We start from the raw sequence: 13,528 nt of genomic DNA, 5'->3' as shown, positions 1-13,528 counted from the left end.
TATGAAGATTAAGGAAGTCAGAATTCTCTCTGTATACATGTTCTAGGTCAATTGCTCAGAAAGCACTGAATCATCATGGCAACCAGGCTACTAGCATCGTCAGGAGCCATCAGTGATGGCAAACACATTTCTGTTGTGACAAGTTTTCTTTAAAGCCCACTTGAAGTCACGAAGATAGATGTAGAGATTGTAAATAAAAACCTCAGTTTTCCTAGTCTTGCTTCTAATTTCTTAGTACAGCAGTTGTGCATGCCATCTGTCTATGACTCTGGTATAACAGACACCAAAGTTAGACCTAGTGCACCCTCTCCCTTTCTCTGCAAAACTGGAGACTTGTGCAGAGGGGTGCACCCTATTACTTAGTATACAGCAGGGGGTCTCCAAACTTTAGAAACAAAGGGCCGTTTTGCGGCCCCTCAGGCATTAGGGGAGCCGAACTGTGGGCATAGAAAAGGTTCTGATGTCAGTGGGAAAAACAATGCCCCATTGTTGGTTTATTAGGGGGAACTGGGCCGCATTGTTGGTTTAATTGGGAGGAACTGGCCCACATTGTTAGAGTCCTTGGGAGAAATTAGACCCCATCATTGGTGTCGGGAGGGATTGTGCCCCTTTTTATTGCTTTCAGTGGGCGGACTTGTGCTCCACTGTTGAGATCAGTGGATGAAAAATTGCCCCATGGGCAGGATATAAGCAGGCAAAAGGCCACATCGATCCCCCAGTTTGGAGGCCACTGGTATAGAGCATTGCAATATGAGGGCGGGAGTTTGCATTAGATAAAGGTATTTTAGGACACTTGCAAAGATTAATCGGTCACAAAGCCTAACACGTGGGGTACAGGGCAATAAAAACTTGTAAGACTCCAATTGGGCTTTAAGAGAAAATGCTGTCCTAAAGGGATCCATCAGGACTTTGGTCACCTGGCACAACTGTGGAATTGGGCCATACCAGCATTGCTTAGTCAGTCTACATATAAATGCAGTGCTGAAATATAACCCCACTTCCAGGAGGAGGACTATAGGAGGAATGTGGTCATAAATGGGGAGCACCAGCTGTGGCAGGTGACTAATAGTGCAGTACACCCTTATGGATTCCTGCACTAAATGAGGCATGTAAGCTGTCGTTGCCAGCCTCCATCTGAAAATTCTATCCGTCTGGCTGTGGTTGTTTGAGTCACAAGTCAGTTCTGCGATGTCAGAACTAATCTACATACTTGTTCAGTAACCCAGTCATAGCAATTGACATTTTAGCCAGGCAGCTAGCATTTTTGGTCGGAGCAAATAGCAACTTGTGTCATTAATGCTATATAGGTAAGTACCATTCAAAGTGGAAATATTATCACTGTAATATACAGGATTATACACTATAAAGGGCTTTGACATTCAAGAAGGGTAAAAGGCATTTTATAACCCCTACAGAATCTGAAATTACACAGTGCCTTCCAGTCTGGAACTGTTTAACTTTTTGCATAGTTTTTTTTTTTTTTTTTTAAATACAACGCTGTCTGTTACAAATAACTTTAAAGATATATGGATCCCAAGCAGTTTTGATACTAAATAAGGAAATGCTGGAAATACCTGCACTTCAGCAATAGAAGCCACAGCAAAGAAAGTGTCACCTAAGATGAAATCTTTGCTTAAAGGAAATCTGTGCTGAGGAATTATAATCTGTCATTGATGACCTCTGCTTCTGAAAATGCTAGTTTCCTGGCTGTCATGGGAAGCCAATGGCTTTGGTACTTTTGGAGTTTCTGATCTGCATGCTTCTTCCATACTAGTGTCTTAGAAAGTATTGAAGTCAGAAACCGCAAGAAAACGAGCATTTTCAGATGGGGGTCAGCAATGGCACCCTCTGTATTACTGTTAGTACAGAAGTACTTTAAAAAGTGAAGAAGGGTAAGGGTACATGCACACTAATGTGGTATCTACTCTATACATGTTTGTAAAAATACATTTGCCTGTATATTCTTTCAGTGTCATACCTTTGGGCAAATGTTTTGTTGTCACCATGATGATTTAATGTAGACTGGTAAAAGCATGTGTTTCACATCCAGTAACTGCATAGAAATAAAGAATAATTATATATGTAAAATATATGCAAAACACATAATAATGCTCTGTGAAAAATTAAGTGGAACTCCAGATAAAACACCATGAATTGTTATTCAGTCTCATTATCTAGGCACCCCTGCCAGAGGGATTATCTTTTTTTCTCTACTGTGTATATTACCAAAAGTATTTGGATGCCTTCCTTTACACGACCATGAACTTTAATGGCATCCCAGTCGGGCCAGTCAAGTTCCTCCACCCCAATCTCGCACATCCAGCTCTTTATGGACCTTGCTTTGTGCCCTGGTGCGCAGTCATGTTGGAACAGGAAGGGGCCACCCCCAAACTGTTCCCACAAATTTAGGAGCATGAAATTGTCTAAAATGTCTTGGTATGCTGACGCCTTAAGAGTTCCCTTTACTGGAACTAAGGAACCAAGCCCAACCCCACACCATAGTCCCCCCTCCACCAAATGATTTGGACCAGTGCACAAATCAAGGTCCATAAAGACATGGTTGAGCGAGTTTGGGGTGAAGGAACTTGACCTCAACCCTATAGAACTCTAAGTCCTGACCTCAACCCTATAAGAACCCCTTTGGAATGAATTAGAGTGGAGACTGTGAGCCAGGCCTTCTCGTCCACGTCATTGCCTGACCTCACAAATGCGCTTCTGGAAGAATGGTCAAACATTCCCATAGAGACACTCCTAAACCTTGTGGACAGCCTTCCCAGAAGAGTTGAAGCTGTTATAGCTGCAAAGGGTGGGCCAACTCAATATTGAACCCTACGGACTAAGACTGGGATGCCATTAAAGTTCATGTGCATGTAAAGGCAGGTGTCCCAATACTTTTGACAATTTAGTGTATTTTGATCACCTTCTTGTCTCAAGCATGTGATTGGACAGGAGATTGCACACTGGTATTGTCTTTCTGCTCTCCCCTCCTGTTAGTATGTTCCATGTTATGACTGACTGCTTTAAGCAGCTTAGGGTGGTACCCATCCCTCTTCCAGTGTGAGTACTGCAGTAAAGGAGACTACAAGAGGCTGGTTTTAGGACAGATTTTATCTATTTTAATTCTGTCTAAAAATGCAATTGTTTCAAATTAACATATAAACGGCCAAATTGTGTGTTTTATATTATCTGTCTGGAGTTCAGCTTTACATTGAGTTCTGGAATATATTTAATGTTTCTAAATTGTAGTAAAAAAAATGCATCTTTTTCCAGCTCAGATATACTAATAATGGTTGTATACAAAACAAAGGCATATGCATTGGCTTCAGAGAAGTGAGGTGCACATTCGGTTCATCGCAAACATAAGCAGTTTATGTCAAAACGCATTTTTAAAAGCAAATATTTAAACAAGTCTTGGAGTTTGCTATGAACCATGACATATAATTCACATGGCATTCTGATCTTCATAATTCTTTGAGGACAGTTGCTGGTAATTAAATTATAGTTTGACTTATTGGTAATAGTATAGCTTGGAGTCTTCAGGACTGCTACCTGAGAGATGATTGGCTCACAAGTCAACATGGTTAAAAATCCCCTCCTTACCTATCTTCTCCTCAATGTCATGAAGTAAAAACAGTCACCAGTGTGCACAAGGATAAACAGTAAGTCAACTCAAACCAGCAAAAACCATAAGAGACCATGGATGGAAATGGAGGCTGACCTGGAAGACTCTTGTAGGAAGAACTAAAGCTGGCTATACACTGTTCACATCTCTGCCAGTTCAGCAGAAACCAGCCGAAATTCAAACCATAAATGAGCAGGCTGAATGTACCAAGGTGATCGATTGATCAACTTGGGTGCAACCAGCCTGCTGGATTCTTTTGCGATTATCGCTAGCAGCTGCTATGGCCCCTAGTGATAATCACAGTCCGAGTCAGGAGAAGACAGTTGCTAATTCCCGTGTTAACACTGTCTGTTGATGGGGGAATCGTGCCAATTTCTTTCCTGCAGCCCATGGTTGCAGGAAAGAAATTTGTAACCTGTATGGCTGGCCTAACTGAAGTTTTCCCTAATCATCTTCCAGGACAACTAACCGAGAGGATAAACAAATGTATTATACACTAGGGAGAGACAACAGTCTGTAAAACATCTCTACTGAAGGTCAGTAGAAGTTATGTCAGCTTCAACCATTTGCTGGCAGTCATCTCATTAGGCTAGAGCTACGCAAAAGATCTTTAGAAGTTTAACCACTTAAGCCCCGGAAGATTTTACCCCCTTCCTGACCAGGCCCTATTTTCGGCACTGCGTGACTTTAACGGACAATTGCGCGGTCGTGCGATGCTGTACCTAAACAAAATTGACGTCCTTTTTTTCCCCACAAACAGAGCTTTCTTTTGGTGGTATTTGATCACCTGTGCGATTTTTACTTTTTGCGCTATAAACAAAAAAATACCGTAAATTTTGCAAAAATAACAATATTTTTCACATTTTTTTTATATGAAATTCCCCCCAAAAAATGTAAAAATTAACTTTATTGGTGGTGCAGGGGTTAAGTGTGTCCATAGGGGCGTATTTCTAACTGTAAAGGGGCGTGGCTAGTGGTGTAACAGACATATGATCCTACATAGCGGGATCGTATGATCTCTGTTCTTACACAGGGGAGAAAGACAGGCGGCTTTGTTTACATTAGCCCGACTGCCTTTCTCCCTCTCCACCGGGAGATCGCGAGTGGCCGACGGACATCGGGTCCGCCGGTCACACACGCGGGGATGTGCAGGAGCGGGCGGAAGCGCGCCTCTGGCGGCGCACGCTCGCCCCCTAGAGCCTCGCAGGCTAGCGACGTAGTCCTACGTCACTTTGCCTGTGAGGGGCTGACCGCCGCAGTAAATAGTTGTGCGGCAGTCAGCAAGCGGTTAATAGTACTGCTAAGATTGCTACCAATTAATCCAAAGGAGTAGAAATCAGTCACCAAACAAATGGAATAAATTTCTTTCTTTGGACTTATGCACACTTGATATTTAGAGAATGTGTACAGAACGCCCCCCAGATTGTCTTACTGATTGGCTTACTGATTTTCCCAAAAGTCTGCACTAAGATGCAATGTCATTTTTGGTGAGATACTCCCAAAAGGGGATGCAGGCCCAGAAGACTTCCTCTTTAGTGCTCTGCAGCTGATTGAGAATTATGAAACCACTCATATTAGACACACTCAACACATAGGAACAAACAGGGATTTCTTCAGAATAACAAAAGGTAGGAATCTGATTGTTACAATCCTTGTAATGTACAGAGATCACCCAGAGGGGAATGTTTTTTTTCTCAACAAAAGTGAAGTTGCGCTTTTAAATTTGGCCCAAAACCAGTTTTGTTAAGAGAAACGTATTAAATGGAACAAATTACTATTGTGCTAAATCCCAAAACATTAATACATTTTACAACTTGATAATGCTTTGTTGGGACTTTTATTTAATTAGACAGGGTGCAGTAAGCAATAGCAACCAATCTCCAGTCTTTTTCCTTTGTTTTTAAAACCGTGAAAATGCAAAGGCTTGTTATCCTTGATTATGGTGTACAGTTGATTCGTGCACTGCCTTGTTAAGAGGTCTCTACCATTTCACCAAGGAACCAAATTAACTCCTTGATTCAGTGGTAAATTTGATGGGACACTATTTAAAGCGGTGTTCCCTCCAAAAATTAAAAGTCAGCAGCTACACATACTGTAGCTGCTGACTTTTAATATTAGGACACTTACCTGTCCTGGAGTCCAACGATGTTGGCACCGCAGCCGACGTTTGCATTGGCTGTAGGGTGCCGCCGCCATTGCCAGTAAGGGAACCCGGCAGTGAAGCCCGGAAGTGGGGAAGGGTACCTGTCAACAGGTACCCGTTCCCACCCCCCTCCCCCCGAAAGGTGCCAAATGTGGCACCGGAGGGGGGGAGGAAGCAAATGAGCGGAAGTTGCACTTTTGGGTGGAACTCCGCTTTAAACAGGCCATATGTAGCTCTATAAAATATGACCATGCTATATATAAGGTTACTGTGTTAAAAAAAAAAAATAATAATGCTGTAAGACTTACAATGTAATAGGATGATCAGAATCTGGTTACAATAATGTCGGCTGCTCAACTGTGCTTCAAAATGAGAATTCCAAATCTTGTATATACAACTAATCACAAAGAAAGGGAGTCCATTTCCCCCTTCAGGATGATCACATGACCACTCTTTCTGCGTCTGTTTGGCTGGAATCTGGACCCGACTGTTACAGACACAGGAAATCATGTCAGAAGGACTGAAAACTGATTGTAAATAGGTGTCCCTCTGCTCCATGTAGTACCTGGGGTACTATATTTATGAATGTGTCATTTGTATTTTAATGTGAAATGTGTATCATTTTGTCATCTATGCTCTTTAACGCCCAGAAGATCAAGTAAAAATACATTAATATCTAATAAAGATCACTAGACTGGCTCTTACTGGTATTCTTTAATTGTTAAATGAATGAAACTGTTTTCCAAGTCAGTAAGTTTTGGGTGGGCATTGATTATTAATTACCTGCAGCTTTGTAAAGCTGAACTGCAAGAAAATGGCTATTCTACAGCATGAGTGGTCTTCTCCCGGAAAAGATTTCTAATTTTGTACAGCCACTTGAGTTGTAGATCTCTGCAAAATAACACAGCCACGAGGGTGACACAATTCTCTCTGCAAGGGCACGTTCACACATGCATCATTTTCATGTGATTGGTTAAGTTGCATTTATTCAGCATTTTTAATGCCTCATATCCATCCTTCAACATCTGCCATGAATATTACAAGGGATACTATATGGTGCTGTACACACAGGAGTGGTAGTGTTGCATTGTGTTAAAAAGTTAAAGTGGTATTAAAGTTTCAGGGTTTAGGCAAAAAAAAAAAAAAAAAAATTCATACTTGCTTGCTCTGTACATTGCAGCCCCGATCCTCTTCTTGGGTCCCCCACCAGTTCTCCAGGCACCTCCTACTTGACCAAGCGGCTTGTTATGGGGGGGGGCACTGGTGTGTACTCGCTCCCAAGCCCTGCTCTATGTGTCCATAAGACACATGGAGCCATGGCTCTTATCTGCCTCCTCCTTATTGGCTGTGATTGACAGCAGTGGGAGCCAATGAGGAGAGGGAATCCCAGGACAGCTGAGGCTCTTGTGCACATCGCTGCATCGAGAGGGAGCTCAGGTATAAGTATTAGGGGGGGCTGTGGGGGGAGCAGCACACAAGTTTTTTTTACCTTCATGCATAATGCATGAAGGTAAAGAAGTCTTTACAACCACTTCAAGCAGCATGTTGCTTTCATGGGGCATCAACTCTTGTCGGCTGCCTCCATTGTCAATAGTAATGCTCAGTGACCACACCTATACCATTTATAGCATGCCTGTGAAGCATTAATAAAGTATTAGCTGGGCACTGGGAGAGAGACAGTAGATGTTCTGAATCCCAGAATACACTTAGATTTGGACAGAGTAAGGAAAGGTTAAGACGATTCATGTTATTTTTTACTGTCTGTGTACCACATGGAAGAATTCCCTTCACGTCTTTGAGATGCAACATGAATTTAGGGGAAAAAAATCTCCAGAAATTGAGAGGAACGCCACACTTATACAGTTGTGGCTCAGGTTTGTTCCATCATGCAAGCTGATAATTCCCTTTTTCTCTTTCGTTCGACGCACACAATGCTCCATAAATCATAACTAGTGTGTTATATTGCCTTCTCCAGGAGTAGGACTAGACAAAACAAAAAACACCTGGCTACGCCCATGGGCCTTTCTCAGCTGGTATATAACCCCCCCTCTGCTCTAGGTAATCCGTTATAATCTATCTAGCCAGGAGTAAGGACCTAGGCTTTCAGCTTGGAGCTCTGGTCCTGGCAATTTTTTTTCCTCCCTCCTTACATCTTTTTTGTTTTTCTTTTTCTCTCTGGAGATCTACAATCAACTGCCAGGCTGGGCAATCTAGATGCAGTGGTCGGCCGCGACATAGCTTCATGAACAGAGGCTGGCCCACATGTTAAACGTCTCGCAGGCCGCATATGACCAGGCTTGGGGTCTGAGTCTCAGTGGTCCCTTGGCCGAAAGCTCCCCTACTTTGGTGGTGAGGAGTTCTGTCTGGAGCGTTACCCGCACCATGGAAGGGAAAGTACAGTCGTCTCCCTGCCCCCCCCGGGGGTTTTCTTTGGGGTGGACACGGGTAACCTTCAGGGACAGTCAGACCTGCCTGCAGGTTCCCCCCTCCCATCCCTCACTGAGCTGGGCTTCCTCCACCCCCATTATTCCCTGTCTGGACCTAGAGTCTGGTGGGGGGTCCCAGGGCAGAGAATGCAGCAGAGACCCCTGGGGTCTCCCCCGTTATACTCAGTAAGGGTCCTGGGATAGTGTGTGCCCCTTCCTGGTAGTCTGGAGGGGTCCCAGTGTAGGAGATCCCTAGATGCAGCCCCTGCTCTTTACAGTGAAGGTATAGTGCAGGGGCGACCCAGTGCAGAGTGCACAGCGGTCTCCATAAAACATACCTTCACTGTAAAGAGCAGGGAATACACCTAGGGATCTCCTACACCGGGACCCCTCCAGACTACCCGGATGGGACACACACTATCCAAGGATACCTTCAGGGGGGGTCCCCTTGCAGAGGGTGCAGGAAACATCTTGCCAGTGTTTGTAGCTGATGGTGGCCATTTTCCGTTAGTCTGGCTGGTCTCTGGTTAGCAGTCATGTTTGTGTAGCCAGATAATCTCATGGGGGCCATTTGCCCTTAGTTTGGGAGATGCTGGAGAGGATGCCGAAGTGTTTCCTCTTCCTGTGCCTGGGACATATGAACAGGGATAGCGTCCATAGCTGGGTTTAAATTCTCTGCGCTCCTCCTGTCAGTAGAGTCTTTAGGGATCCCTGTTCTCGCTCTCTCTGCTAAAGGGTACCCTGATCCTTTAGTGGTGCCTAAAGATTGTTTCAGTACTGCAAGGTTTTTCCTTATGGAGCCTCAGGGTCACATCTCCCCCACTGCCCCCCTCATGGAGGCGACAGGTCCCTCAGAACCCCAGGTTCCCATGGCTGCACTGACGTCCAGGGTGGAAGTGGCGTGTGGGCAAAGGCCCAGGAGGAAGCGTCCCCTGATCAGTCTGCCCATCTGATTCTGAGCTGGATGCCACCGTAAGCGTGGCCCATCCAGGGGGACTTAATATCACACCCCTTGAGCCATCCGATGGTGAGGATGATTCCTCCCTGGTCGCAGCAGCAAATAAAAGCCGCTGGTAGACACACGTATTACTGCAGTGTGAGAGACTTTAAAGATGGAGGATGCGACTGATGTAGCCACGGTAGTGGCTTTATAGTTGGGTGCACATAAGTCGCATCGTACTCCAAAGGTGTTTCCTTACCTGCCTTATTTTGATAGGTTTTTCTGTAAGGAATGGGAACAGCCAAAATTACCCTTTGTGGTCTCCAAACGTTTTGCTGTACGTTACCCTTTTCAGGAGTCATTTTTTTAAAAGGTGGGCTACTCTAAAAGTGGTGGACCCTCTTGTTTCCAGGTGGAATAAAGCAACCATGATCCCAGTAGAGGAATCCCCGTCCATTAAGGACCCGGCTGACAAGAAAGCGGAGGCTGTGGCACGCAGCATGTTTAATATGGCTGGATCGGCATTGCGGCCAGTCTTTGTCTCAGACCCTAACTAAATGGGCCAAGCTTTTGCGCCAGGACCTTAGGGGTAAGCAGGTCCCTGCTGCCTATGTTGAATTAGCGGAGCAGTTGGTCCATGGGCTGCAGTTTTTGTGATGCAGCTGCTGTGCTGTCCAAACTTTTTGTTTCAGCGGTGGTGATTAGGCGCGTGCTGTGCCTTAAGAATTGGTCAGCAGACCAAACATCTAAGATAGTGCTCATTGATCTGCCCTTTCAAGGCGATCACTTGTTTGGGGCTACCCTGAATTACATCATTAGGGAAATCATGGGGGGGGGGGAGAGTACCTTCCTGCCATAGTCCCTGCAGTTGGGGGCCCTCTGTCTCAGCCCATAGAAATTCCTTTTGTGCTTATGGGATGGAGAAAAAGGGAAATAGATCTTTCAAATCTTCCTCGGGAGGTTCCAAGCAACCTTGGTCCGGTAAACCTAGAGCTAGCTTCTCCGGACCAGCAGACAAGACCCCTTCAGCATGAAGGTCTGCCCTCACCCATTATTGGGGTAGGGGGAACATCTTCGTGGGTTTCGGGCCCCGTTGACTTCTTTGGCGAGCATCAAGGAGATCCGCAAAATGTTTCTTCTGGGGGTACCCAGAAAGCAGGGGGTGGGAAGGTTGTCTTTTTCTGTTTTTTAGGTCCTGAGTCTCCTTGTGCGGATTCAATTCCTGCAAAGGTTCCTGCAAAGGTTCAGGTGATGTCTGAACTACTTAAGGTACCCCCTTATCCTTGTCCATGCAATTGATTTACCTAGGTCTTCCATTTCTAACCAGGGTGGTCCTTCCTTTGCCCAAACTTCAGGAACCACAGGCCGTGATTCGCCAGCTGCTGTCACACAGACATTTCTCTCTCCTACTTTGCATACAGTTTCTGAGTCTGGTGGTATCCACTTTCAAGATAGTTCTTTACAGTCTTACATGCAGCTCCTTTTAGCATTTTCGGCTCCACAGGAGGATACCGAAGTTTGTAGCGAGGTCCTCTGACAGACACCACAGGCGTCCAAGGGCCACAGTAAGGCCTCTTCCGCAGTTCCTGCGAGGATCTTCAAATCATCCTGGTGGCTGTCAACGTCCCTTGGGACAACTGGTCTCTGTGAAGAAGCCCCCAAGGGCTGATCTACCATCCTGCTTTACAGTCAGTGGTTTTAATGGCTTAGCTATTGAAAGCCAGGTGCTGAGGGATAGAGGTCTGTCTGGATCAGTGATCCCTACTATGGTGAAGGCAAGGAAGTCAGTCGTCTTCCAGCAAGATCTACCATCTTACGTGGAAAGTGTACATTTCTTGGTGTGAGTCGATTGGCGCTCATCCTGGATCCTTTTCTGTGGCTTGGATTTTAACCTTTCTTCAATAGGGCGTTGATCAGAGGTTGGCCTTGAGTACCATCAAGGGCCAGCTGTCTGCCTTGGCAATCTTCTTTCAGCGACCCCTAGCCATGCACTCTTTAGTTTGTACCTTCATTCAGGGGGTTCAACATGTAGCTCCACTTGTACAGTAGCTTTTGCTGCCATGGGATTTAAATTTTAGTACTTTTGGTTCGCTAGAAACCTCCATTTGAGAATATTTGGGATATTCCCTTGCCTACGTTATCCTAGAAGGTGACATTCTTGATGGCTATTACCTCAGCCTGCAGGGTATCGGAATTGGCGGCATCCTGACACAGTCCCTATTTAGTGGTCCATAGTGATAAAGTGGTTCTTCGTCCCTGTCCATTTCTGCCCAAAGTTGTCTCTGACTTCCATTTGAATAAGGACGTTATGTTGCCTTCCATGTTCCCAAGCCGGCTCATCCCAAGGAATTTTCTTTGCATACCTTGGATGTGGTTCATGCAATTCGGTAGTATCTGGCAGCTACTGAGTCTTTTCGGAGATCAGACTTACCAAGAAAAGGGCTGGCCGCTTCTTTGTCTACCATCTCCAGATGGATCAGACAGACTGTGACTCAGGCCTATTCCATTAAAGTTCAGGTTCCACCTCTCCCTGCCATGGCGCATTGCACTCTGGCGCTGAGTTTCCTTTTTGGGCCTTACATCATCAGGCTTCAATATCGCAAGTTTGCAGGGCAAATGCAAAAAGTGGTACTAAAGGCAAAGTAAAATTTAAAAAAAATGACATATAATACAGTCTATCTCTGGCAGGAACAAAGCCATCTGTGGTATCAATGTCTAACTTTTTTTTTTAAACCAGTTGAGCCTGCTATTTTTTTTTTTTTTTTTTTAACTTTAACAGACCAAGCTGTGCAGTAAAAGTGGCAGTTAGAGTTGCTTATAGTGGTCATTTTTTTATTCATTTAGTTATAAAAGCAAAAAATAACTGCTTCTGTTAGCTGGAGCTTGGCTTTCATTTATTAGCAATCCAAGTCTGTCCACCAATATCCTCAGACAATTCTGCTGGCCACAGAAGGCTCTGTTGCTCCTCCATAAACTGGAGCTAAGCTAAGACATGAAGAGTGCTACTAGCTAGATTACCTGGAGAAAAAAACAAACTAAAAAGAGAAAACTAAAGCAGCCACTACAACTAAGGATCGGTAAGCTGCAACATATTAAATATTTATTTTTGGGATACGGTTGCTTTATTCATACTCTATAAAAGTATTCAATAACCATCCCTGAGAAGCTTCCAAAAGATATTGCTACATCATTTGTATAGTACCCAGTTCACCAAAAGAATTGAGTGATGTTCCCGTCAGTTAAGGGTCGGATTCTCGGCTGCATAGTCCTTTCAGTTGCACAACAACTTTAGTCCAAATAAGTTATAAGCCCTATACTTCAATTCCCTTCACACCTTCCAAGTCTACTGTGTAGTAGCAGGTGGCTTGTGGAACATGTGGTGCAAATATGACTTCCATTGTCCGTAAAATGCAGCCTATGAATGGAGGAGGAGCCTCACGCTGTGTCCGTGCCACCATCAGTCTCATTAGAAGCTGGTTTGACCAAGAAATTCCCAAGGCTGGTACCATCTTTTTATGCTGCAATCTAAATGTAATACATACATGAAATATATTAAAACAGGGGGACATAAAATGAAAAAAAAAAAAAAAAACAGTGTAAAAAAAGGTTTTCAAACAGACTTCGGGGATGTAGCCTACCATCCTGAAGCTGAGCTTGTTAATTTACAATCTTGAGTGTTCATAGGTTTAAGCACTGATGGATGTGGATGCAAAAAGATTATACTGCATAGAATTCAGAATTAAGCTCGACTACAGTATAAACTAACTCCCAAAAGGGAGCTGGTTCTGTTTTAAACTTTTATTTCTTTTTAACCCCGTCCCCCACTACTATTCTGGCCTAGGCCAGTTTGATGGGTACCTGGTTCCGTAGCCTCCGGGGATAATTACATTACATCTCCCAGGAGGCTGCAGAACTGGCACACTAAGCAGCCAGGAGGTGGGTTTAGCGCATCACTGGAGCTGGCTGCCTGCACCAGGAAGAGGCAGTCAGCAGAAAAGGAGGAAAATGGCAGTACAGGACCCGCTGTGTGAAACTCGAACTGCGATTCGCAACGGGACATCATTGAATTCAGGGTGGATAAAAATCAATGATATTTTGTTTAATCTAAAATCTGATTTTCCTGACGCCAACATGGCAGCATACATATGATATAGCTCCACCCACAGGACCTGTTTAAATCTATAAAAAAAAGTCTGACTGACAGCAGTCTCCCCCATTCTCCTTTTTGTCTTCAAAGATGAACACCTACAGACCGTTACACTCAGGATAAGCTCTTACCTGCCGACTGAGTCTTTTCTTTTCCATATTTTGTATGTACACGTTTTAGGATTCTTTTGTTTATTGTGGGTGATGGGGGTTAAAGCATGGCTCGTAGGGGATCCCCCGGCATCCCTCTC

General features: G+C 44.5%; 1 protein-coding gene across 1 annotated transcript in view; it reads right to left on the bottom strand.

The window, feature by feature from the left end:
* Positions 1–12,425: 12,425 nt before the first annotated feature.
* The window catches only part of XRCC3 (X-ray repair cross complementing 3), a 30,331-nt gene continuing 29,228 nt past the window's right edge, over positions 12,426–13,528 (bottom strand). Inside the window, 1 exon segment of the mRNA XM_082242950.1 lies at positions 12,426–12,656. Within this exon segment, the coding sequence (XP_082099076.1) occupies positions 12,443–12,656 (214 nt within the window). The 3' untranslated portion in view covers positions 12,426–12,442.

This window comes from Pelophylax lessonae (assembly GCF_965119305.1).
Source record: "Pelophylax lessonae genome assembly, chromosome: 13".
Lineage (NCBI taxonomy): Eukaryota > Metazoa > Chordata > Amphibia > Anura > Ranidae > Pelophylax > Pelophylax lessonae.
Note: the sequence above shows the minus strand (reverse complement) of the source record. Positions and strands in the feature narration are given on the sequence as shown.